The 26485-nt window shown below is 44.6% G+C and overlaps 1 protein-coding gene across 5 annotated transcripts in view; it reads left to right on the plus strand.

Moving 5' to 3' along the window:
• Window positions 1-26485, plus strand: part of Rapgef5 (Rap guanine nucleotide exchange factor 5) — a 237618-nt gene that overhangs the window by 144201 nt on the left and 66932 nt on the right. For 3 of the 5 annotated variants that reach the window (XM_076551570.1, XM_076551571.1, XM_076551569.1), the window contains one exon: window positions 21118-21206. In XM_076551570.1, coding sequence (XP_076407685.1) covers window positions 21118-21206 — 89 coding nt within the window. Of the gene's footprint in view, window positions 1-20509; window positions 20635-21117; window positions 21207-26485 lie in introns of all 5 variants that reach the window. The other 2 variants (XM_076551566.1, XM_076551568.1) reach the window with 1 other exon arrangement.

A 26485-nucleotide genomic window follows, 5' to 3' on the forward strand; every position in this document is an offset into this window, starting at 1 on the left:
CTTGGCGAGTACACCTGACTTTTTATTTTACAGTAGATCCCATTTCTGTCAGAGTCACTAATAAAATTCCTGATGTTACTCATAATCTTGGCATACTAAGGAAGTTTGCCCGGACCTGAGAAAATTCACCACACCCTGGAGAGATCCTTCTTCCTGGAGATCAGCACAGTTCTAAGTGCATCCACCACCTACAGCTGCTCTGCTTGCCCCCTCCCCCACCTCTGTGGTTTGCCATTTTTGCACCTTAACTCTGATTTACACCTTACATTGTACGCGTGGCTAATTGGGGATCTCTGTGGAGGAATGCAGTGAAGGAGTGTCTGGTTAATCCAAAACCTAAGTTTTGAGATTGCCTCTGTGCAGAATAGAACAATCGAAAATGGTGCCTTCTTCTTCTGAATGCAGAACGACAAGCTGGATGTCTCAGCCTGGTGACGCTGTGGAGGGACCTAAGGGTTGGGTATACACAGACTTCTATGATGAACTGAAGTATTCCTTAGCTGGATGAAGTGGGCCACAGACACTGGGGATTGGGAGCCTTTGGTTATGGAGCTGTCTTCAGGCAGGGCCCTACATGTGGCAGTCATTTACCTACCACACATAAAATTCGCATTGCTGAAGCCCTGCACAGTTTTTAATGTTGGTGGTTTAAACTTCTTTCTTAATGCGTAGAGGCAAGTTTTTTGGAGACCTGGTGATATTGGTTTATTATTGCCCCCGTTCATTGATAGAAACAGTGACTGAGCACTTGTGACCAAGAATGGAGCAATCAAGAGAGAAACAAGCAAGATGTGGTTTGAGCCAGAAGGCACCAACACTTGGTGAAGGAAGGATGAGAAAGCAAAGCAGAGTGGGTAAAGATGGGCAGTGAATGCAGCAGAGAGGACTAGGAGAGACTCCCAGAGGGAAAAGGCTGCACTGTGGTAAGACAGTTGTCTCCAAAACTGCCTTTTCTCGAATGCCCCTAAGACACTGGCACCATCTCTTTCACTTCTTGGTATTGCCCTGTTAGGACACTAATCATAAGTGACAAAGATCCCGTCTTATTGTAGCAGGAATCTTAAAAGGTCTTATTAATAAAAACAAACCCAGGGCCTGGTATTGGGGTGAATGCTGGAAGATCAGAGAAGCAGAACAAGCCACAGCTTCCTCACCTCGCCATTTCCTCAGCTGATCCTGCTTCCTCAGACTGGAAGCCTCTGAGTCCTCATCCCAATGGCTCTCAGCTGAACTGCTGCTCCAAAGCCTGAAGCTTAACCACCTAAAAGCTTCTAGTTTCTGGTCTTCACGCCTTATATATCTTTCTGCTTTCTGCCTCACTCCCTGGGATTAAAGGCTCACTTTCTGGGATTAAAGACGTGTGTCACCATGCCTGGCCATTTCCAATGTAGCCCTGAACTCACAGAGATCCAGAGGGATTTCTACCTCTGGAATGCTAGGATTAAAGGCGTGAGTGCCATCATTTTCTGGCCTCTGTATCTAGTGGCTGTTCTGTCTCTGACCCCAGATAAGTTTATTAGGGTGCACAATATTTTGGGGAACACAATACTACCACAACTTATAGCTAAAGGAGGTGACACATTGTTGCTACTTATCACCATTCCTGACTCCCCAATTTTCTAGCTATAAAAATGCTCCCAAATACCCTTTTGTGTGTCTTAATACAGACCTGGACTTCAGTTAATCAGTCTCAATCTGTTCTGAAAACAAATCCCACCTGGAGGAGATCTAGGGCTGTTTCATAGTGCAGAATCAGGCATAGGGCAACATGTCAGAACTTAAGGCACATTTCTTATTTTTTGGTTGTGAGCCTAGGCTTTAATGGCTGAGCCTTCTCTCCAGCCATTAAGACACATTTCTTAGTGATTGAAAAGTACCAGTTGAAAAAGTCATGTATGAATTTTGTAGGGAATTTAGAAATGATAGACAGCTACAATGAAGTAAGGTAAAGGCTAGTGGCAACTAAGCCCTGCTCCTCTCACCTCCCTGCTACCTCTAGTATGTGCCGGGGACATTTCCTAGAGAGTCCATGACACACTGAGCTTCCTTTCCACTTGGGGGAAGTATGTGTTCCAATTACACAACTGCATTGCCCAGTTCTACAAAGTCTCTACCCATGCTGTAAATAGTACTTTCCTAGAACAGGTACCACTTCCTGGCACACACTGTGGTACCCCCCTTTGTGTTTTGGCTGCTTCCCATCAAAGCGTGTACTAATTTTTACTTAGTCCACAGTACATGGAAGCACTTGTTCCAGAATGTCCTCACTCTTACCTTCACCGAGGATTCTCTAAGGTCTTTGACGAGTTGTTGGTGTGGGTTGGGGAAGAAAAAGAAATACTATCTTGTTCGACTTTACATTACTTTTTTTTTTAGAAAAGTTGAATACTTGTAACTTATATTAATCTATTCTTTCTTCCTAATTAACCCATTGCCTCCGTGGCCCATTTTCCATTCATTGACTTGAATAAATTCTTTATGAAGGCTACAAAATGTTGTAGTATTGGGTACATGTATTCTTTTTTCCCCAGTTCATTTTAAAATTTGCCTTTTAGACCCGAAAGCCCTTCCACTTCCAAGGCCAGATAGATACACAACCTTATTATCTTCTAGAATTGCCTTTTATATTTAGGTCTTTTAACATTTCTCTGATTTATTTTTGTAATGTATAAGTCAGATTTCTTAATTACCTATCACATGTGTAAGTTTATTGCAGTTAATTTATCATTAGTATAAAAACATTTATTACTTTAGAGAAATTGAAAATCTGCTAATCAATCTTCCAAGTTAAATATTTTGACTCTACATTGCACGGTCCCTTTCCCTTGTAAGCCTCATTTCCCCATTATTAAATTAAGATTTAGAGATCTAGGATTTCTTTCGACTCTAAGACCATCCCTCCCCACATATGCACATACAGACTCAGGGCATCCACACTTTGGAGTGTTGCTTTCTTGTGTGTGTGTGGGGGGGGGGGGTTTACATTTAATAATGGCTATCAGTTGATTGCTCAGGAAGCTTCCAGTAGCCTTTTTCCTACTCTAATTGAATATGCCTCTCAATGCCAAGAACCATTCTGTTCTTTTATGTTCTAAAAATAGCTAGAACTTCTAAAAATTTATTGTCAAATGCTGTTGCTATGAGAGGGCTAGCTCCTCTGGCTAACCAGCTAGAATCTGTCTGCCTTATCAGGTTATTAAAGCCATATTTTAAGTCCAGTTGTTAAATATTTGGAATTGTTTTTCTGAGTTCAGAATGTCCTGAAGAAGACAGTGATCTGGAATGCCTAAATCTTGACAAACAGTAGATCTTAACTGAATTCTTGTAAACACCAAGCAAGTAGTCTGGTTATTGCTATCAGCCTGGTTCCTTTACTGACCACTCCACAGCACCACCCCACACTACTGTTGTTCTAAAATACAAATCATCTGTACTCCCAACATGTCAAACTCTCCTATGAAGAAGTTACTCTGTGAGCATGGCCACTCTGTCTTATTTGAACTTCGATCCCCAGTGTGGGGCACTGGGCTTTTTGTCAGTGTGTGGAACTGGATCTGGTAGAGAAGACAACTATGGGTGATATGAAATGTTTCCCAAGTTCAAACACTAAATCAGATCTGTGAAAATTCAAAATTTTATCGGTGCTAGGATTCCAGTTGATTGAAGAGTTCACATTTTAAATAAAAAGTTCGCCGTCTTCCAACGGCGAGATGGCTCAGTTGGCAAAGGCACTTGGGGTGCAAGCCTGGATGCTGGTTACTCTTCTGTTATTGTGATAGAATACTCTGACAAAAGGCAACTTTATGAAGAAAGGGTTTACTTTGGCTTACAGTTCCTGAGGGGTATAGTCCATCATCAGGGGAGGCATGGCAGCGCAGTATGAGGCCAATCAATCACATCTTATCAGCACTCGGGAGGCAGCAAGCAGTGAACAGAAGTGGGACCAATATCAGTTAAGCCTTAAAGCCCACCCCAGAGACACACTTCTCCAGCCAGGCCACACCTCCTTAAATGTCCGTAACCTTTGCCAGCAGCACCACCGACTGGGGACCAAGTGTTCACTCAGCACATGAGCCTTTGGAAGACATTTTTCATTCAAACCACAACTGGTAACCTGAGTTTGATCCTAGAATCCACATAAGGACTGAAAGAGAGAATCAATTCTACAGAATTGTCCTAACGCCCACACATATACCATGGCTCTTGTGCCCACACACATACACTGTGCCTGTAAATATATATACACACACACACACCCCTCTAATTTTTGGTTTTTTTTTTTTTTTAACTAGAGTTTTCTCTCTTAAGAATCAGCCTGGACATGGTAAGCAGAAAGTCAGGAGCCCCATCACTTACAATCTGCAGTTGTGGATAAGGCTTTGCAAGAGTTAGTCATTAGCAAAGAGTAGACACGACAATCGTGGGTTACTTTTGGTTTGAATACAAGGATTTTGGCCTTTGACACCTCTGGCGCATATTAGTGTTCAAGAAAAGAGGCGTTTGATCTGCATTATCGTGTAAATCCATTTCTTTTCAGTCCACTTTTTTCTTCTCTCCATAGCTATCTCCAAATTAGAAAAAGATCAGAGAACTGTTCCTCAGGCATCCAAATGCATCTATTCCTTATTTTAGTCCTTTCTCTTCCCTTATACCTCCTGGCATTTTGGTTTGTTTGCTTGCTTGCTTCCCAGAGCACACCAGGAATATGTCATTGCATTTATAATTCTCTTAATCAGTTTTAATAGCAACTTTGGGTAGTTGCACAGTACACACATAATGGCAAATTGTTTTACTTACTTTTTTTCCAGTCTTGTTTCTAACTGTGAAGTGCAGTTTCTGATATGGTTACTACACAGGCTAAAAGCAAGCGTCTCTAAAAACACCCAGGAATGTACAAAATATGAAAAAAACATGAGTGTTTACTTAGGATGCCTCCTATCGCCTCACACCCATTCCATGTGATCTAGCAGTTGCTATGGTAACTAGGAATTTTTCATTTCATAACTTGCATAAATACTGAGGCTGCCCTTTTATTGCTGCTTTGCCCTCTCTAAAGCTAACATACACACAAAAACACATCCTTGTCCATACAAGGCAAACACAGTGTTTACACACACACACACACACACACACACACACACACACACACACACACACACACCACACACAAGATTTGAAGAGTAATAGAGGTCCCGGCCTTGACAACTTTCCAGTTTTAACATGCTTTACAATTACTTTTCTTGTGTACGTTTGAAGGATGTTTCAGTTTGGTCTCACCAGAGGGAAGAACTAGATTTTTCAAATAATTTAAGTTTATGAATTATGTCTTCAGTCAATTAGGAGGCATTATCAAGGGCTTCTGTGGTTTGGACTCTTTATAGGAGTAATTTGGATGGAGCAGCCAAAGCCATTGGGACCAGTGAGCGTGGACCATTTAATACTGCTCTGAAAATTTATACCATCATCTTGTTACTCAGATTTCATAGGCATCTATAATACTGCTGCTGTGAATTCTTCCAAACCCAGGGTGACAATTATATCTGCAACTAGATTGTAGTTTTTTCCCTCATCTTTGGGATGCTAGTGAAGTATCTGTATTGACATTTTCTCTTTGGAATATCTTTACACACACACACACACACACAGAGAGAGAGAGAGAGAGAGAGAGAGAGAGAGAGAGAGAGAGAGAGAGAGAGAGAGAGAGAGAGAGAGAGAGAGAGAATGAGAGAATGTTATTTGGGAATTCTTGAAAGCTAAAGGGTGTTGTGGTTTGTTTTGGGGCTCTTTTGTGGGGCCACTGCCCAGCTCCCAAATAAATCACACATGGAGGCTTGTTCTTTCTTATGAGTGTCCGGCCTTAGCTTGGTTTCTTTCTTGCCAGCTTTCCTTAACTTATCCCGTCTACCTTTTGCCTCTGGGCTTTTCCTGTTCTCTTCTGTAAATCTTACTCTTACTCCATGGCTTACTGTGTAGCTGGGTGGCTGGCCCCTGGAGTCCTCCACCTTCTCTGGCTCCTCTCTCTTCTTCTCCCTCCACCATCTCCTCTCTTCTATATATTCTCTCTGCCTGCCAGCCCCACCTATCCTTTCTCCTGCCTTGCTATTGGCCAGTTCTTTATTAGACCATCAGGTGTTTTACACAGGCACAGTAACACAGCTTCACAGAGTTAAGGAAATGCAACGTAAACAAAATAACACACCTTAAAATAATATTCTACAACAAAAAGGTTTTTTGTGACATTTATACTTATCCTTTTTGTAAAACCTCCATAGAAACTGTATATCAGATTTATTCATAATTTCCCTTCTTAAAAAATCTTGGTTAGAAATGAATTTATATACATATATATATATATATATATATATATATATATATATATATATATATATGTATTTAGTTCTGTAAGGACATATGAAGAGAGTGGTAGAAATAAGGGCTGCTTTCAGTACTGACCATCTCACTGTTAAAATCCTCAGCATGAAGGAATCCAGAGAACATCATCTGGAGTTAGTATGGGCTGTGGGTTGAATGAGTTCCCAAGTTCCAAGTGTGGATGAATATGAAGTTCTTCTTCAAGGATCTTGGTCATTGACAGTGTTTTCCTCTTCCTCTTTCCCTATGGTAGGACATACTGAAGAATCCAGGGTGGGTCTGAAGTTCTCCCTTTCCTTCTAAATTACCTTCAAATAGGCCTCTAGTAAGGTGTGCATGTGCATCTCTCTCTCTCTCTCTCTCTCTCTCTCTCTCTCTCTCTCTCTCTCTCTCTCTCTCTCTCTCAGTCAATCAATCAATCAATCAATCCAACACACAGAAGCTGCAGCACCCTCACTGGGCCTTTGACAAGATCTTTGAAGGGATGTATGCCAAGATGCTGAAGAGCCCCAGTCCTCTGTGCACAGGTGGACGGTGGCTCAGAGAGTCAAGGCGACTCTAGTGACGACAGCTGACACCAGGTCCGATTGCAGCTGCGTGGCTCTTTGATCCCCACACAGTTCACACTTGAGTTTACTGTTCCCTTGCAGATTGACAGCCCTCCCATCTCCCCCTCTAAAATTCAGGGCATTAACAAACTCCTGAAATTAAAAAAAAAAAAAAATGGAAGAGTCAGAGGCCTGAACTTGCTCATTTGTTAGCGTTTAGTTTCTAGAAGTGAGTGCCTTTGAGCAGTTGGAGGTTGGGGGTACAGCAATTGCCAAAGAGAAACAGCTGGGCTCCAGCAGGATTGTCCCAGCTCATCACCCACAGTCCTCCTCTAGCAGAGGGTGTTTGGGCCTCCTTCTCCCCTTGGCTTAGTGAGCTATGGAACTAACTTCTGGGATGTTCCTCTGTCTGTCAGTGGCTCGTGTAGTACCAAAGGGAGCTACGCCCACCACTGCAGGAGGATGGTATTTGTTGTGTTTCCTTAAATTGCACTGGTATTTAAATATTCATATAGATGGATGAAATTACAGCTAGACGCAGAAAGAGTTTAGTAACACTTAGGTCTTTTTTGGTTTTTCAGGACGGGTTTTCCTTGTATAGTCCTGGCTGTCCTGAACTTCCTCTGTAGACCAAATACAGAGATCCACCCGCCTCTGCCTCCTGAGTGCTGGGATTAAAGGAAGGCACCAGTGCTTCCGAGAAAACACTTAGATCTTAATGTACCGGAATGCCGTGTTGTTCCTATATAGTTTATATGTTTTTCGGCTTTCAGGGTTTTTGTTTTTCTTTTGGTGGAGGCTTTCTCTGTTTCCAACACTTAGCTTGGATTTTTACATATGTATTATCCCATTCAATGCAAGGAAACTAATCCTCAAGGAGATTGAACCACCTAAGCAAAACCCAGCCTTCCAGTAAGTGGTAAATCTAGGATTGCAGCCCAGAAATACCCATTTTTGCCTCGATATGGAGTTAATTGATAAAATTTAATTCAGGCTATAACTTCTTTGAAGAAATGTCATCTTTTATGTGATTAATCATTGATTATTAGCCGTGAAATAAGGAGAGATGGAGCATACCTCTGGTGTGGGTTTAGTGAGAAAGGCTATGGTAAGGAGTGTGGGTTGATAAACACCTTAAACTTACCTAGTCCCTGATGACCGAAAGGTAGTTGAGGTGGGGCTGTGGTATGTCCTTGCATACATTTCCTGTTTTAGTGCCTTTAAATCCATGGAAGGGGGTACTGTCCTTATATTCAAGTGATGCTTTGGAGTTCAGGAAGTATGTTTTCCTTCAGCAACATACCTTGATAGTCCTTGTCAAGACTTGGTTCTGCATTAGGACACGCCCTATAAAGCCCTATCTCCTTAGCACTATTTATCTGCACCCATGATCCTGACTTTTCTCTAAGGACCCCTCTGAGTGACAAAAGGCTCAAGGCACCCCAGAGTCAGAATCCAACTTGGTTTCTGCTCTGCAAAAGCTGTGCCTGTGTCTTGGACTCAGGTTGGGTCCAGCTAGGCAGCTTGGTTCCTAAACACAGGTGAACGAGTCCTTGACTTTCTGTTCTGTGAGCTTCTAACTGGACCCTCTTTTAGTAGTTCCTCTGGAGCTAGCCGTCTGTTCTCTTTGTGGCCTTGACTGGCCTGCCATCCTTCATCTTGAGCTTTTGGATGTGTAGTACCATCACCCAACTCTACTCTGGCTATGGTATGACACAGAGAACTAAACACACTAAGTCCGCGTTCCGCGCAGCTGATGTCTTCATGGAACTGGCTCTCCTATTGTTCCTCTCTCTTCTGCCCCCAATCCTGATTCCCAATTCTGGCCATCAACCAAGAATTTCTATATTGGGACAAGAGGGCCTGCTGGGATGTACTTAACAACATTTAAGCCTCTATGATAGAAACAAAAAACAGTAACACCTGTGTGATTGAGTGACTTCTCAAATGTCACATGGGAGTGGAGTGTGAAGAAAGCTGTAGGCGCTGAATGCAGTAATTAATGTCAGTACTAGACAAGAATTAAGGCAAGCGTGTAGGATTGGAAACACTAGCATACCTACTCCAAAGCTTTCAGATCTTCTAGTTGTTCTCTTGACAGCAGGAAGTGGACGCCGTGGTGACCCTGGTGGCATACTCTGAGTTGGTACATTGACATTGCCTCTGGGGACTGTGAGGTGTGGAACATGCTAGTAGTTGTTTGCTCTCTGCTCACACTCTCTCTTCCATTGCAGCTTTGCTGTGTGTGAGTCCTGCCCCCTGTGGACTGGTCAGTCACCTGCATTCTCTTTCCCTGAATGGGACCAGGTCCGTGGGAGGCGGAGACAGAGCTCAAGGGCTGCAGCCCATTCTGTTCAGCCTCCTTCATGTCTGACTCTCATTTCTGTCTCTGGCTCCAGTGGGATCTGGTATTCAGTCACATAGCTAGTCGGCCCTTTCAGCTGTAGCAATTAACGTTCTTTGTTATCCTGGGATTGTCACATCGTTTTTTTGCATGGTTTCCTCAAACCTGCCCACACATCTGTAAATGGCCGCGTCATTAAATGCCCTCAAACCTGCTGGGTGTGCTTCCCTTTTCTGCAGTGTCCAAGAGGATCCATCAAGCCGACTCATGATGAAGACAGTGACCTTGTATTTCAGGATGTTATAGTTTACCTCCTCTCTCCTGCACCCATCTAACCTGCTAGCATAATAGGCGTGCAAGCTACATTCAGCTCCAGCATCAAATCCCTACACTTGGTCTAGATTTGGGATTCCTAGACACCTTGTTTTATATTACTACTCTTAGAGGCAATAACATCTAATGCAGTTCTTCTGAGCAGCTGTCTACCCTGTTGTGGTTATTGGGTTTCTGTTTGGTCAAGTTCTGTAATACACTTCCTGTTTGCTTTCACTCCTGTGAAAGTCACACCTTTTTTTTTTTATGTTTCATGAATTTGGGGATGATGAATTCAGCTACATGAATCTGATTACATAAACTTTAGTTTGAGTTATTAATTTAATGTGTGTGATGTAAAAGTAAAGAACTAATCATCATTATTTAATTACTCTTCCTCTGCTAGAGCAAACTGTATGAAGAAGGATTTCTTGGGCAGTGCCTTTGAGTTAGAACTCTTTAACCGCTCACCTGAGCCACTGGGCACCTGCTTTTCGGTCTTTTACTCTCCTTTTTCTCTCCTCCTCTCTCTCTCTCCCTCCTTTTTTGTCGTGCTGGGATGAACCCAGAATCTACTTAGTAAGTGGGACCTATGCCACCTCTACCCTTACCTTTGTTGTGATGAGTGTTGTCTTTCAGCGGTATTTTTGTCTTCATACCCCCCCCCCAAAAAAAAAAACCAAATCATGAGATAAGTTGTCAGCAAAATCTGTGGAGTTTGGTCTCAGACAAAGCTCTCTTTGGCCTGAGGAAGGTTCTGTTTTATTTATCCCCCCAACACACACACACACACACACACACACACACACACACACACACACACACACACACCTTGATAAGAACTGTAGTTGTATGGTACCCACATTTATAGTACTCAAACAGATGCGGGCCCTGGTGGTTCAGTTTGCTGAGCTGTGTGTGGATTTCCAGTACAAGATGTGAAGAGATGTCTCACTGCTAAGTCAGGTGCCTTCCTCCTAGTTGAGAAAGCAACACTCTGGACTTGTGGGAGAAGAGTAGAGTCACGGCAAATGAATTGTATAAAACTTTAGCATTGGAAAGAACGAGAAACCTCCCTTCTGACCCAGATCGTCTCCAGGTGCTCTCCGGTCTTGCTGACAGGTCTGACTCAGCTTGGGAGATGTCTCATTGCACCTCTGTCTGTACAGCCTGAAACTGAGCCACACTCGGCGTCTTATGTCTTGCCACCCACAGGTGGAAAATTACCTGCAGCATGTCATTAGTAATCCTGGACTCCCTTGTTCACAAGGCTCAGAAGTTCCAAGTGGAAACAATGCCATGCCTTTGGTTTTCCTCCTATGATCTGTCTTGAACATCCTGGTAGTTGAACCAACCTCCCAAGGCATGTTTCTCAGGCCCCAGTGGCTTACATGACTCCAAGAGTTTGTCAGAACGCCTGTGTGCACAGGCTCATAAATGCACTGTTACTTGTGTTTCCTGGTTTTCACAGTGCCAGGAATTGAACCCAGGACCTTGTGCATGCTAGACAAGCACGGTGCCACTGAGCCACAGCACCAACCTTCACCACCACCACCACCACCACCACCACCCCTTATTTTTTTCTTTTTGAGACAAAGTTTACAAAACAAAATCAACCATTTAAAATGGACAGTGCCCAGTTCTTGATTCTATTAAGGCAAGGCAGCTTTTGTATCAGGAGCCCCCCCACCTCTGTCAGACTCGACCTTCCTGGCTCTGGGTCCACAGGTTGAATAGTCAAAGGTGCCCCAAACTCACTGACTTCCTTTCAGTCCAGTCTTTGCTAAGTGTGACCCTCCTTCTGCTTTGGTCCTTGCCTCAGTTCCTGTCAGCACTCATTCCTCATGCTGTGGCTCCAGCTTCGCCTGACAGCGGTTGGCTGGATTGTGTACTTGCACCATCCTAAGTACTTATCAGCCCTCTTCTCTTGAAATGTAATCCCTCAGGTGGTTTTCCAAAGCCAGCAAGCCACTCAAATGTAAATACTAACTATCTTGGCAGTTTTTAACTTCCGATAAGGCCCGGACACACCTATTGCCTGACTCACAGAGCAGCTCTTAGCACCAGGGTGAATCAAGCTTCTGTGATCTCTCAGAACAGAGAACCAACCATCTTAGTGTTATCTGTGGCTTGACCAAAGACTCTAGAGTACATGGAGCTGTGTTGAGTGTCAGCTTCGTCAGCTTCCCGCTTTGTGTTCCAGCCTGATCAGGTGATATTTTCTCCCGGACCTTCAACCTCTTCCTGTAAACTGTGGCTTTTCGTAGTGTTTACTTTACAGGAGAACTCTAATGATTATGTGAGATAATGTGCATTCAGTCTTTAGCTTTGCTAGCTAAATGGTAAACTCTCAATAAATGTATAGGCTTATCCGCCTGGTCATGGCTGAATCTTCCCTGTTGTCCCATTCTTAAGGGTCTTTTTCTCAGATACAGCAACACCATCTCATTTGTTCTGGTGCTCTGCTTACCTTTACTGCTGTGTAAGCAAATTATGTTAGCCATTTGTGATTTAGTAACTAAAAATTACATGATGTTTCACACATCAAAAAAAACATATCATAAGTTACCTTTAAAAGTGACTGTGTCCCAGGGCTGTCTCCCACTGGTTTCTATACAAGCTTCTCAAGTGAAGACCCCCACATACAATGAGAGTAGGTTATTCTGAGCCCATAAGTGACTCCCAGGCTGTTTGTCAATGATCCAGGTTCACAAGCAGGCCAGTTCTCAGGTTAGCTGGTCTATTTGAATGCCTCATTCCGGTTGATGGTCAAGGTAGCAGAGTGGCTGGTGTCACCCACCACCAGGGTAGCCTGGTGCCCTGCCGAGAGGAATGCCTCCCAGCAGAGTCTCCTACATTACCCACAGCAGAACTCACCACTTTGAGATTTCAGATGTTCTCTCGCCTTTCACTTTGAAATCCACGTTTATCCATCCATCCTTTTTACTCATTAGCTTATTCAGTAAATGTTCAGTGTGTCAAGATAGAACTGGTTGTTAAGGGTGCAAAATAAGGAAAGCGTCTGCTTCAGGAGTGTTTATAGTTTGTGAAGGACAGGGAACTGTATCAGGATGCTAAGTGAGAAAGGTTCCTGTGGTTTGCAGAGACACTCAGGTGGTCAAGGCAGTGGCTTTCTGGAGGAGGTGATTCTTGCTGGGAAAGAGTTAGGCCAGGGCTGCGTGATGAAAGGATGCCCTGCAGGGTGTTGGCTATAAACAACACGCTTTTAAGTTAGTGTCCTGATTGCCCTATCAGAAGCTTGAAGGGAATCAGCACTGGGACATGTGCTCGTCCTAGGACTCGGTGCTGATACTGCCAGCCTAGGTGACCGTGGGGGATTTCCATCTGTAGGTTCTCTCAGGCTGTCCCACATCTGGTATGATTTTAGAGTAGTGGGTCATGTGAGAAGAAATCTGGCGAGGAGGGGAATGGAGTATAAAAAGCCTGCCATTCCACGTGATCATAGCCACCTGCCTCTTTTTGTTGTTCGCATGACATAAGACCTAAGAGACACTGCCGTTAAATGCTCGCTTCACTGATGCTGTGACGCCTAGCCTCTTAGATACTGGTTGCGTAGGAACTTAGTTTGCTAGCACCCCGGCACAGGTAGAGTGGGCACTCTGAACACTTCAAGACATGTCCTGTCACATGCTTAGTGCAGAAGGAAAGTGTCCCGGTGGAGGGAGCGTGGGAACATCACAAGGGTGACCTTGAGCCACATCAGGGAGCTGGAGTCCCTTCACAGGCTTGCTTGTAGATTTGCATGCTCAGTACATCCTTATCAAGTGAACGTCATGTGCCTGGCCCTGACCTGTTCTTTAGGAAAGGGACAGAAGGCACCGTCCTTGTCCTTGGAGCGTCGTCATTTAATGGAGAAGGGCAGACAGCAGATAACCAGAGGTCGTGTAGTCAGATGATGGGTGCTGGAGTAGGATGTTTTTGGACATCTGCATCGAGGGAGCCAGTGCCAGGAGGCTTATCAAAGAAACCAAACCTCCTTAGATGAGTGATAAATCTGAATTCCTGTAGGTAAGAAGGTTTGTACCTTTATCTCAATACACCATCAGACGGTTCTCTAAGCTCTCAAAGCCCATCTCTGAGCCCCACGGTAAGGGCTGTTACAGAGCGTGTGTCCTAGGGGTACCAGGATGTGCTGCCCCTGGAGAAGCCAGGGGCTGCTCTCAAGGACACCTGGGAAGGGAATTAGGAGTAATGGAAAAATCAAGCTAGGCAGCATGACCCTTCCAGCAGGCTGAGAGAGGCATTCCTGACCACTTTTTCTTGGTCATACTGTGATGCACGAAAACACAAATATAACCAGAAACTTGGCTCAGGACAGTAAAATTAAAGCCTGCTAAACTGTGCGCATCACTCTTCTCCTTGCCTTAAAAAAAAAAGTCATCAGTATATTTACAACTCTATATTTTCATTCTGGAGAGGGAAAAAAAGACAATTATCCACGTGAATAAATGAGGAGGAGAACACTAGTTTGATACAGATGAACAAAAGCTAAGCATGATCACGGAAGGTAATCTAAGTCATTGGAAGGTTGTTGCTCAAATTCAGGAGAGAAGTATAGCCAAGCTGAGTAAATACATCAACATTGTTCATCCAGAGAATGGATCAGGCAAAAGGAACTGGGGGACTTAGCAGCCCCCCACACACACACACACACACTGTGTTCTTCCAGAAGGCTCTTTGCAGGAGGTCATGAGTCTCCCAATCCAATTACCCTCTTAGGAGGCAGACTCCCCTGCTGTCAGCTGAGGACTACTTACAACCTGCTTTTGTGTTTGCTCTTCCTCTATCTCCAGTCATGTGCCCATGTGTGGAACTGTGATTAGTCCACTTGGCAAGTTGCTAGAGCTCCTCACCCCACCCTGAAGTGGGAATGAGAACTGGTCTCTGCAGATCTGCGACTAAAGTGTGTGTTAGGGGAAAGGACTTTCTTTGAAGATGTGCATGTTGGGCTCAGCACCATGCACAGAAGTAGAAAAGAGCGTGGTGCCTCCTGGAACTTAAGCCGTTCATACCACCACCCCACCTCCCAAAGCCATGCCTCCCTCAGGGTCCATGCCACTGGCCTGGTCCGCTGGTCCTTACTCTAGGATGCTTGCGGGGGGGGGGGGGGGGGGGGGGCGTTCTTTGGGGGATTCATTGTCTGACTTCTGCCTTCCCATGATGAGCCCCATTTCCTGCTATCACTGACAGGGATGCTTGACTCTGACCACTTTAATGATGAATGCTTCTTTTCTCCATAACTCCATGACTGCCATTTCTTTTCTCACTCCATACCAGTGCCAGGGTAGTATGCAGACCTCATTACCCCATCCGTGCCTTCTAACCAGAGACCACTCCTGCCAGAACCAAACCTGCGGGTGACTGAAGTCGGTTCATTACTGTTGTGTAACGATCTTGAGACTTCATGCTCTTGAGGGGCATCCTGGGGAGAGCGTTACTAGAAGGTTCTCTGAGGACTTGGGGAGAGATCCCAAGGAGTGAGGCTGTGCTCTGGATTACTGTCTAGAAACTAGGGTAATTCTGTGACTAAGTCTTATCCTCTCTTCAGAGAGTACAGAGCATGGCAAGGCTAACACTGTCACTGAAGAAAGAGCAGCATGTAGCAGATAAGGCTTTGGGGGATTTTGTGGGTTGAACAATATTCATTCTTTGTTCAGATGTAATGACTGAATAGCTGTGTTTTTGTTTTTGATCCACCATGATTCTCTGATGACCCTGTCTGATGTTGATTCAGTTCAGTGCCAGGGTCTAAATTGTGTGTGTGGGGGGGGGGGCACTGTGTCTCTTCTCTCTGTCCTCTCACTCAGCTACAGACATGGAACACTTTTGTGACCATGTGCCTGGGGCGGTGGGGTGGTTTCCTTACCAACAAGAAAGATGGTCAGTTCTGCAGTGATCCAAGCCCAGTTATCCACAATTCAACTGGATTCCGACACTGTCTACCGGGGAATCGCATCAGATCCCACAGGCTGAGCGCTGAACTCTATAAGACTGCCCCAGATTTTGTTGCCAATCACAATCTCTGGGTTATTTTACCCATGCTTCTGATCTATTGGCTATAAATTGGAGTTTCCACAACCCTCCCCCTTTGGCTAATTTGATTTTCTAAAGTAACTCCAGAACCCAGGAAAACACATTTACCAGTTTATTGTAAAGAATATTTTAAAGGACACAAATGAAAAGCAAAGAAATATGGAGGACAAGGTTTAGAAGGGCCCCAGGTACAAGAACCCCTTTTCTGTACAGCTGGGATGTGCTGCCCTTCTGGACAGGTAGATGAACTCTTATCCAAGAAACCCTTTGAAAAATCTCTTGGGGATTTTTATGCAGACTTCTTTGTGTAGGCATGATTGATTAATTCATTGGCCATTGGTGACCAGTGAGACCTTTGGAGGTGGGGACAGGGGCTGTGAGTCCCCAACACTCTGAGCAGGTGGTTATTTGGTGATTTTCCCAGTATGACCTCATTAACATAAATTCAGGTGGGTGTGTGGAAAGGGGTACGTCTTAAGTAAATGAAGACTGCCTTCTTCCTTTGTAGCTCTGGACCTACTCAAGCTGCTTTTGGAAATAAGAATGGAAGATTAAATACTCACACTAAAGATGCTGTTAGTGCACTGGCCACTTGGGGACTGTCAGCATTGTAGATGCTGTAAATCTGGAACCTAGGACCCACCCTGAAACACACATGTCACTCCAGGGCCTCTGTTCCCCCCTAGTTTTCACTGCTCAGAACTGTTCCTACTGAACCGTTGCCACCTTGATTCAAGCCTACGCTGTTGGCCCGTGTGCTAGACAGTCAGCACCCCCTCAGTTTTCACAGTTGATCTTCCCCTTCCATAGCCAGGCAGACACTCTGTGATGAAGGGCCATTTTCCTAATGTGCTTGAGCCCTGGGTCCTCTCCCCACCCGCTGATTGCTGTCTCTTACCCGGGATGGGCCTCATCAGTCACTATTTTCCTCTAAGGCTCCTGAGCACTTAAAGCAGAAGGTCATAAAACCACGAACGTATGTGTTTTCTAGCCTCAGCAGTTCATGAAGCTGCCAGGCGATCCTTCTCTTCATAACTGCTTCATTCCCTGCTGCATCCCTGAGGCCACTTTTCCATCCACACCCCACCACACCCCTCCTCCAGAAGCCGCCTCAGTACTAAGATGGAAACCATTTCATGTGATCTCTCCAGCTTCCTTATTTCTATTTCACTGAGCTGGTGGATTCTCTTTGAAAGGAAGAAGTCTGTTTTGTAGCCTGGTCCTACATTTGTGTTCTTTGTTCCTACTCCCCATCCTTATCTGGGGCTCTTCAGGTTGCCCCAGGACTATATATTGGAATTCTCAGGTTGTATCTCCCTCCCACCTTCCTCCTTTACTCAGTACTTCTCTTCATCCTCCCTCCCTCCCTCCCTCCCTCCCTCCCTCCCTCCCCCCTCCTCCTCTTCTCCCTCCTCCCCCACCTATGGATTAAATACACAGCATCAGAGCTTTTCTACCACTGAGCTATAATCTGAGGTCCTTTTCAAAGTTGTAGTCAGTGATTTGGTAAGTGTCCCAGGTTGGCTTGAACATGTGATCCTCCAGCCTCAGCTTCCAGAGCACCCAGGCTGTAGCTTCTTCTTACCTCTTTCCCCAACGTGATGCCAGCCGATCTTTCCCTAGACTTGCCAGTTTGAACTTCGAGGATGGCAGGCCCCTCCGTGGACCTCCTGACACTGCTCTCCTACTTCTCCTTCTGGTTCCTCCGGGCTCTGTTCCTCATCACCTCTGAGTACTTTCCTCGAGACTGTTCCTATCCCTCATCATCTCTTACTCTATTTTTCTCATTAAATCCCATTTCATAGTTTGCCCACTTTCGGTTCTCCCTTAACATTATCAATTGCCAAAATTAGGATTCTTAACAAATTTGTCTCTATCCTTGGCCTTTGTACAGAAAACGGTGTTTTCTTTCCAACTGCCTGGTAGACATCTACAGTACTCTGTCCTGTCAATACTAAGACATCACCTCTTTGATCTGAACATCATTCCTCTGTAGAACCTTGTCCCCTTAACAGCATGCTCAGCCTCTCAGGCCACTTAGTTGACTGCCAAACTCTCCCCTGCACTTAGCAGCACCTTAGGGTAGTGGTTCTCAACCTGTGGGTCGAGACCCTTCTGGGGTCGAATGATCCTTTCAAAAGGGTTGACTAAGACCATCAGAAAACACGGAGATTTACGTTACAATTCATAACAGTAGCAAAGCTGCAGTTATCAAGTAGCAATGAAAGTAATGTTATGGTTGGGGCCACCACAACATGAGGAACTGTATTAAAAGGTCTCAGCATGAGGAAGGTTGAGAAAGAACACTGCTCTAGGGTGTGCACCGAGCTGTACTTGGGTTTTCATGGTGCCAGTTAACTGAGAGTACAGCAAAGCTTGGCTTGTTCATCTTTGCTGGCCATTTAGTGTCCAACAGGGTGTCCTACCCACAGGAGGACCTCATTATTTGTTACATAAATGACTGTCAATTAGAAGCTTCAGTGCTTCTATTTTGTGGACAATCTGTCATTGAACATATTTTCCATCATTAGTCCTGGTACTGAAATAAAATTTTCATACCCACAACCTCAGTGGTTCTATTTCTTCCTCTTTTTGAGGAAGACTAAATTAAAGAAGACTAAATAGAGAAAGGTGCCCACATTAGGAAGCATTAATTTAACCCTCCTTCATGGATGGTTATAATACACAGAATTCCTGTGTTTTCACAGCAGGTTTCCGTGATTTACATCTTCCCTTACTCATTGATTTTTCTGCTTTTTCTCTTCTTTATTTTTAACAGGTTTCAAAATGGAACCTATTACAATGACATAAGATGCTATTGATAGTACATCAATCTGATTCAGCCATTCTCCTGCCCAGTAAAGTATGACTGCTGTGTGCACAGCCATGTAATACATATCACTTACACAGACATTAGAGAAACCCTGCCCATCCATATGTATGTGTGCAGCCTGCAAAAGTTAATAATGCCATATATCATGTGCACATAGGATGTAAACGTACTTCAGAATGACAGCGGCTCATATAAAATGAATATTGGCTTACGATTAGAGGAAGCCAGGGAAAGATTTTGTCTTTTCACATCTGTTCTTTCAAATAATAGAATTATTTGCCTTATTCAGTGTATCTCATCCCAGCCTTCTTCTGTTCCCCTCCCCCTTTGGGGTCCATATATGCCCCTCTCTCCAGCCACGTTAGTTCACTTCAGCCGCACCGATAACAAAAGAACGGCTTTGGAGAAATGAGAGATAGCAATTACACATTGGTATTCATGTTACAGGAGTCACACTGGCCTCCTGGGGGAGTTGAACAATGAATATCCAGCATTAATTGCCACAGACACCATGTGTCTGACCTTGCTGAAACATAATACATCAGTTCTACATTGCAAAATTATTTGCCAGTAAGAGATTTAAAAAGAATGATCATGCAATTATATTGCTGCTTAGAATGACCAATATTGTTTGTTTTTAAGAAAGTCCAGGAAGACTTACATTCTCTTAGAAATTGGGCATCGAGGTCACCGTCGTATGACTAATTTGCTTAGCAGTTATGGTGGTATCAGGGCCTTTCTAGTCTAGTAAGAAGAGAATAAAATGCACTGGTATCCGTGCTGGGTCTATGGGAGCAGTCGTAAGGCGTTTGGACATGGCACTTTTGTCCATGCGGGAGGGCAGGATGTCTCTGTACCTAATTATAGGTAGGGTCTTCTCGGTAGCAGTGTACTAGCACAAGTTCCCTTTGCAAAGAGTTGACATCGTCTTTAGGAGGAAACCTACCTGCTCTCAACTTTTCTTGCTTTTTTTTTTTTTTCCAAGTCATCAGCAACACAGAAGTTGGATTTTCTTATATGCCTCTTACAGTTCTTTTTTTTTTTTTTTTTTCCTGCCAGTCTTCCTGTGGCTGGGCACTGCACACTGGGACTGTCACAGCAAATGCCCTGGAAGTTTGTGTCCATGGCTCAGACTTGGGCCCATACTGCTGGATCAGCAGGGAGCACCCCCTGACTGAGCCAGGGCAGGCCCTGGCTCTGCACTGTGGAAGCTGTGTGTGCAGAAATGAATGATGGTTAAGCTTCTCGCCTTTTTAAAAGGGACAGGCATGAAGACAGTCAGTGCAGGGGCCTGTGGCATCGGGGTTTTAGTCTAGATGAGTTCTAACTAGACGCCCATCTTTGCTTGTACTCCGGTAAAACAAGTGCCTGTGTGTGTGTGTGTGTGTGTGTGTGTGTGTGTGTCCAGGAGAGCTGGCGGGGTTTGACCTGAGTGATTCAATGGCAGCCATTTGCCCACTTTTTAAAGCAAGTCTTTACCCACTATCTTAGTGTTTAATAGTAGTTATGCTGTGGTTTTTTTTTATTTTAATAATGTTTAAGCAACCTTAGCCAGGTAGAAGACAGTAGTACAAATGTAGTTAGTATGCTGCACATTTTGAAACTTTAAACTTCCTATTTTCTAAATAAAATTGTTCTTGAAGGTAGTTTCAAAAATAAACTTTTGAAATCCTAATTCCCTACTCACTCTCTCTCTCTCTCTCTCTCTCTCTCTCTCTCTCTCTCTCTCTCTCTCTCTCTCACACACACACACACACACACACACACACATACACACACACACACACACACACACACACACACACACACACGCACACCACATGCACACGCACACGCACACGCACACTTTACTTTAGCATCTTTATGTCTCTAAGGCTTTTTGTGTTTCCAGAGACCTTGAGCCTAGACTCTGTACTGTTAGGCGCCTGACCACATCCCTAATTCATTCCAGCTCTTTAAAGAAATGAGGTGACGCTAGTTGGCTTCTTTTTAATTTTTCTCTTCCCCTTTCCTTCTCCCATCCATCACTCTGATCTACAATTAAAGCAAGATGATGAAGTGACCACGGTTCAGGTGAAAGAGCAAGGCCAGAGTGTGCTGGTGCTGAAGAAAGTGGCCGGCTGTGGCCCAGCCCCCACCTCGGGGAGTACGGAGAGCGACGCTGCTGCGAGGTGAGGGTCCCGCTGCCCAGGCACGCTCTGGGTCTCCTGCCCTTGGCTGTTTCCTTTCCCGCTCCCTCTCACTCGCTCGCTCGCTCGCTCGCTCCGCTGCTGCCTGCCCTACCCTCCCTCTCTCCCTCCCTCCCTCCCTCCCTCTTTTCTCCCCGCCTCTCCAGCGTTCTAGCTGACTGCAGAGCTCTTAGCAGCCAGATGGACTCAGTTCCCAGGGAAAGGACAAGGATGGCAAGATCTTTTAGCCTTTAGGGGATGCCTTTGTTAGGCACCGTTCACGATGGGCAGCTCCCGCCTGCGGGTCTTTGACCCCCATCTAGAAAGGAAAGATTCCGAGGCGCTCTCTGGGCGTCAGCTGCCCTTGCCTACCTTCGATGTGCCTTATTTCAAATACATCGACGAAGAAGATGAGGACGATGAATGGAGCAGCCGCTCACAGTCTTCCACTGAGGATGACTCAGTGGACTCTCTGCTCTCTGACAGGTACGTGGTGGTGTCCGGGACCCCGGAGAAGATCTTGGAGCACCTTTTGAATGACTTGCACCTGGCGGACGTCCAGCACAAAGAAACAGGTAAGCTGGGGTGGGGTGGGGGGATCAGGGAATGTGGGGGTGGGGGGTCTCCTGCCCTCCAAAGCAGCAGCAGCTGGTACCCTGTCAGTATCCCCAGGGGTGAGGCTCCCACTGTTTGGGAAATCAGGATGGGCTGGAAAAGCATATGCTTTGTGTGGCTTTCCCCAAGCTTTTGCTGTTTGTTTCAATCCAGTAAATGGACACATGTAGTGCTTGAGCAGCTGCCTGGGAAGTAGCTGTGGAGAGAAAATGAGGTGAAGGCAAATGTGTGTGCTTGGTAATTTTTGCCAAATCTCACGTAAAGCCACTTGGCAAGAAGCCAGTATTCAATAGCTCCTGTGCTATGAAAAGCGGCATAAGGGGAGGGGGCTACCAACAGGCTTTCACCTGGTCTGTAGGAAATGCTGCGGGGTGGTGAGAGCAGCTTCCCTGCCCAAATGTAAACAATTTCTGCAACCCGTCCTGGCAACAGCAACTTCTGCCCCGCTCCAAGTGGTTACAAACTGCTTGCCCAGAGTAAGGGTTGGAGTGTCCCATGTGGCACAGCTTCCCTGACCAGAGATAAACCCTTATTGCTCAAACATCTTGTCATTTTATTCAGCTGAAACCAAAAGACAAAGCTTTTAGCTTTGTACACCTTTGGAAACACTGTTACTCTCTGTATAGATGTCACAATGGTAATTTCTTTTCTCACAGAAGGAAGGGTGGTTGCTTCTCTTAACCAGCGTTTGTAGTCTGTTTCAGCCTAGAGCAGTTAACCCAGGGAACAGGTTTCTGGCAGTTGCCTGAAGTTTGCAACTTGATCTGATGACTGCCACACACGGTTTTTTGCTGCTACAAAGGCACCTGGGACCCCCACAGTGCGCAGTTTATTGATTGCATCCAGAAAAGGCAGCTGTAGGTTGTACTAGTGCAGAGAAACTGCTTGGGTTTCACACCCAGAAGAGACTGAAATGCCAGCCCAGGAGCAAGTTCCCTAGTGTCCCAGTAGTTCAGTCTGCCTGTGAGCCGTGCTTTATAAAGACTAAGAGAAGCAATGATGTGTGAAATATGTGAATAGGTTTAAAAAAAATAACTGTATGACCCGCCATGTATCTTATAATATCATTGTTTAATTTAAAAGTCAAGTATTTATTTTGCATATAACTGGGAAAGAGTAAGTTATTGCTTATACACACAAAATAGGCTATTTTCAATAAAATAAATGTATCCTCGTGGCACTCACTGGGTTATTTTGTATGTCTGAAAATTCACACTTTTTTCCTTTGAGCAACATTCCAATGCTCTGCCTACAGATGTCATCACGAGATGAGTTCCCCATATGCTGACTGCCATAGGTTGTTGGGAAGAGAATACAGGAAAGTTGTCACAGAAAGGGCAGGGTGGAGCCATGGAGAGGTGGAATGATTTCCTACTTCTTAACATTGTGAGCACAGAAATTTTTTAATAATAATTTGGTTCCCTTGCACACACTTCTTTATAACTTCACCCAGTCTGTGTATTCCTTCCTTTTAATCTCTTGTGCTTCTCGGGATCAAACCCAGGGCTTCCAGCAAGCTAGGAAGTGCTCCATTGCTGAGTTACACCTGCAACCTGGTCCAGGAACTCACTAACAGGCTCACCATTTGATACTGGAAATGACCTGTCACCTCCATGTCTCTAAGGCCATGAGTCGCCTCCTGTTTGTAATGGAATATGCATGTTATCTAGTGACATTTATTTCTGCTTTCTTCTCAGTTATACTGACCATAGGGTCACATGTGCCTCTTCAGGCAAACACAAAAACAAAGAGGATCAGGATACATTGGATAGACCCTCCAGCCCTAATGTAGGTGGTTCAGGAAGGGGCTTGTCTGGGTCAGCCTCACCTGATTTCTTACTATTTATTCAATTTCGGGGGAGGACCCATGGACACATGTGCTTCTTCAGAGTTTTGTAAAGACATTTGAAAAAAATATAAAGTAATAACTTTTCCTCTCATCAAAGGAGAATTTCGTGAAAATGAAAAAGCCAACTTTGAAGACAGTGATTGATGTGTGTATATGAGAGGATCTTATGGGGAAATGGCATGGCTCTTTGAAACTTCAAGGAGAGAGCTACCATGTGGTTTTTTGTTGATAAGTCTTAAAGATATAAATATAAAATACATGTATTCAAATTGAAGGAAAGTGGTTATGGTTTGTTCTAGTTTGGATACTACATGAATTGGACTTTTAAAGTAATAGTGGTCCCTCGTCACTGGCAGAGGTGAGTGACACCTAGGTCATGTTGGCAAAGCCTCCTATTAGAGACTCATGTATGAGGGCCTAATGGAGGTGCAGAAGCCATATGGAAGACAGATGGAGAGAACGAGAAGGCGCTGCAATAAAAGTATACAGCAGCATTTTTACGTTCTTGAGAGTCTCTCTTAGTGAGATGGAGCCATATGGGGCCCATGTTGCCATATGGTAGCCCCTACACATGGCCCTGGTGGCACTGAGGAGGGAAGAAAGGAATGGAAGTCTCTGGAAGCCTGGGTGAGCTGTTCTGACATTCCTTTATTCCTGTACCCACCAGAGCCTGGAAGAACAACCAAACGAGATAGTTCACATCTTTCTCACAGAACATACTTACTTGTGGAAATGTGTGTACAAGCCCTGACAGAGTAGGCTCCAGTGATCACATGGGACAGATTGGCTTGATTACCTTACCGACTGGTGTTAACATTGAAATGGAAGAAGTTGACGGCATTGAATAGACTAGAAAAGAGAATGCCAAGGCTCTGAGAGAAGGCTTTTATTTCTGTTGTTACTTGAATCAAGAATAGAACAGAAACACTTCAACAATTCATGCAGCATTCTATCACCAAATCAAGCTGAGTTTTAAAATCATAATTTTAGAGATGCTTAGAGGCAACCAACTTAATGATTTTTCTAAATAATTTGATCCTCATATAATCACCAAAGTGATTTCATGATTTGGCATATATTTGCTGTCTGGTGACACCAGGCATAGGAGTCACCCAATGATGTGGTTGGAATGAATGAATGAATGAATGAATGAGTGAGTGAATTAATGAATGGATTTAGTTTTTATACTTTTATCAAAGAAGAATGGAGAATGCTGGTAGGGAACAAGCAAACCTTTAAGCATCCTTTGCAGGCAGCTTTGAAATCTTCGTTAATCTATGATAAACACCCTTCTATTTAGGAATTAATAATAGCACCCAAATAGCAAGCAGCAGTGAAATCCACTGGAAAATAATCTTTAACATTTTTTTCTTTTCACCTACTTCTTTATTCTTTTAGACAGAAAAAAATGCTGAGGGTTAGCCATTGGATATTTGTTTGTGATTGTGGGATGTGATTGAAGCTGTTTTCAAAGATTTTCTTTTCTTTCGCCGTTCAGGTTCCGACTTGAAACATTCAGAAATGTTAGAGAAAAATCCAGCAGTTTCTGCAGCTCTGCCTTTCATCTGCCCAGAAATAGGACAGACATCACTGGGCATTCCCAGCCTGGGAATAAAAAGAAGGAAGGAAAGACAGGAAGCGATGAGTGGAGGAGCTGGGGTGGGGGGAGGGGGGAGGACAGGTGTGAGCCCTGCTGCCCTGCTGCCCTGCTGTGCAGGGGGTGGGGGGGGGCTGCTTCGATTAACCCTTTTCCTCCTGCAGACAATGATGTAATTTTGGCCTGCAGGTGCTTCTGCAGAAACTAATGATTTCTATTTCAAGCAAAGGAAAAAAAAACTGTCTGATGGGTTACTTCCTATTTCCTTGTATTCATTGCCTAGTTCCTTATCCATCCTTCTGAACAAAGTGTGTTTATGATAACAGGTTCTTGGAAAAAGCAAGCAAGCCAAGCAGGCTAATAGGAAAGGGAAAGTCTACCTTGCTTCTCATTAAACCTGACCTGGTTTCTTTAAGCTAAAGCTGCTTTTTCCCCCTTTCGTTTTATGAGGCTGACATTCTGTGTGTTCTGTTAATACACCTCTGTACAGAAGTGACTCTGAGCCTGCCTTGGTCATCATACATGCCTCCATGCTGATGGCTGTAAGCCTGTGGGTGAGGAAACCAGTCCTTTCCTGTTCTTCAGAGGCTACACCTGCTCTGTAGTGTGCGCGCGCGCGCGCGCGCGCGCGCGCGCGCGTGTGTGTGTGTGTGTGTGTGTGTGTGTGTGTGTGTGTGTGCGTGTGCGTGTGCGTGTTGGGGGTGTGTGGCAGGGGTGGGGGTGTATGGTGGGAGGGTGTAGCGGGGGGCAAGTAGAGTCTGAGTATTCTTGGTGCTGAGCCTAGGGCAGTGGTTCTCAACCTGTGGGTCACAGCCCTCTGAGGTTGAATGACCCTTTCACAAGGGTCACCTAAGACTATTGAAAAACATGGATATTTACATTGTGCTTCATAACAGTAGCAAAATGAGTTACGAAGTAGCAGTGAAAATGTTTTTATGGTTGGGGTCATCATAACATGAGGAACTGTATTAAGGGGTCACGGCATGAGGAAGGTTGGGAATGGCTGGCCCAGGGGCTTTGCTGAGCTCTGATAGAACCCTGATTAAGTGAGGGCAGCCCTTGTTTTCTGTGAAATTTTTATCTCCTTCCCTGCCAGCACCAAGTTCATTGTAACCTTGAAAAGGGGTTCTTAGAGGAATGTGAAGAATGCTGGAAAGACAGAACAAAATTTTGTTAAACTTCTTCCTTGCTGAGCTTGCCTTCCCCATCTGGGTCACCAGCCAATAGTGACCTAGCATAGACCCTGTTACAGCTAAACTTTTCGAGGGTAGATAGAGAAGTTTTTAGATACTGTAAGTATTGCTGTGATTTTACATAACTATATGTACATAAACTTATTTTAATAGTTTTTTTCTTTGTAGTTTTTTTTAGCTCATCGGTTTTTGTGCTAAGACTGAACCCAGACATCGTACATACTAGGCAAGCACGCCACTGCTAAGCCACCCCCACAAATCCCTTGTCTTTTATTTTCAATGTCAGGTGACAAGTTGACCAGTGTAGTTTATCTGAGGCTGTGCTTGAGTCCCAGTGAAGTCCCATGCTTACACAAATAGACTCAGACATTGTGATCCAGTGGCTGGAGTTGGGGATTTCATCTTACCTGGGCCTTGACAGGTCCCCAGGGTGTGGTGATATGTGGCTAGGTTCGCAAGCTGCTAAAGTAGGACACTGACTGTGTCTGTCCCACTGCCATTATTTTGAGAACCTTCTAAAGATCTGTTCTGTGTCTTAAACACTTGCCTGTAAGAGTGAAGGCCGTCGCTCTCCCCTCTCTCCGGGGCTCGATGTCTAGC

This window comes from Peromyscus maniculatus, chromosome 14 (genome assembly GCF_049852395.1).
Source record: "Peromyscus maniculatus bairdii isolate BWxNUB_F1_BW_parent chromosome 14, HU_Pman_BW_mat_3.1, whole genome shotgun sequence".
Classification (NCBI taxonomy): domain Eukaryota; kingdom Metazoa; phylum Chordata; class Mammalia; order Rodentia; family Cricetidae; genus Peromyscus; species Peromyscus maniculatus.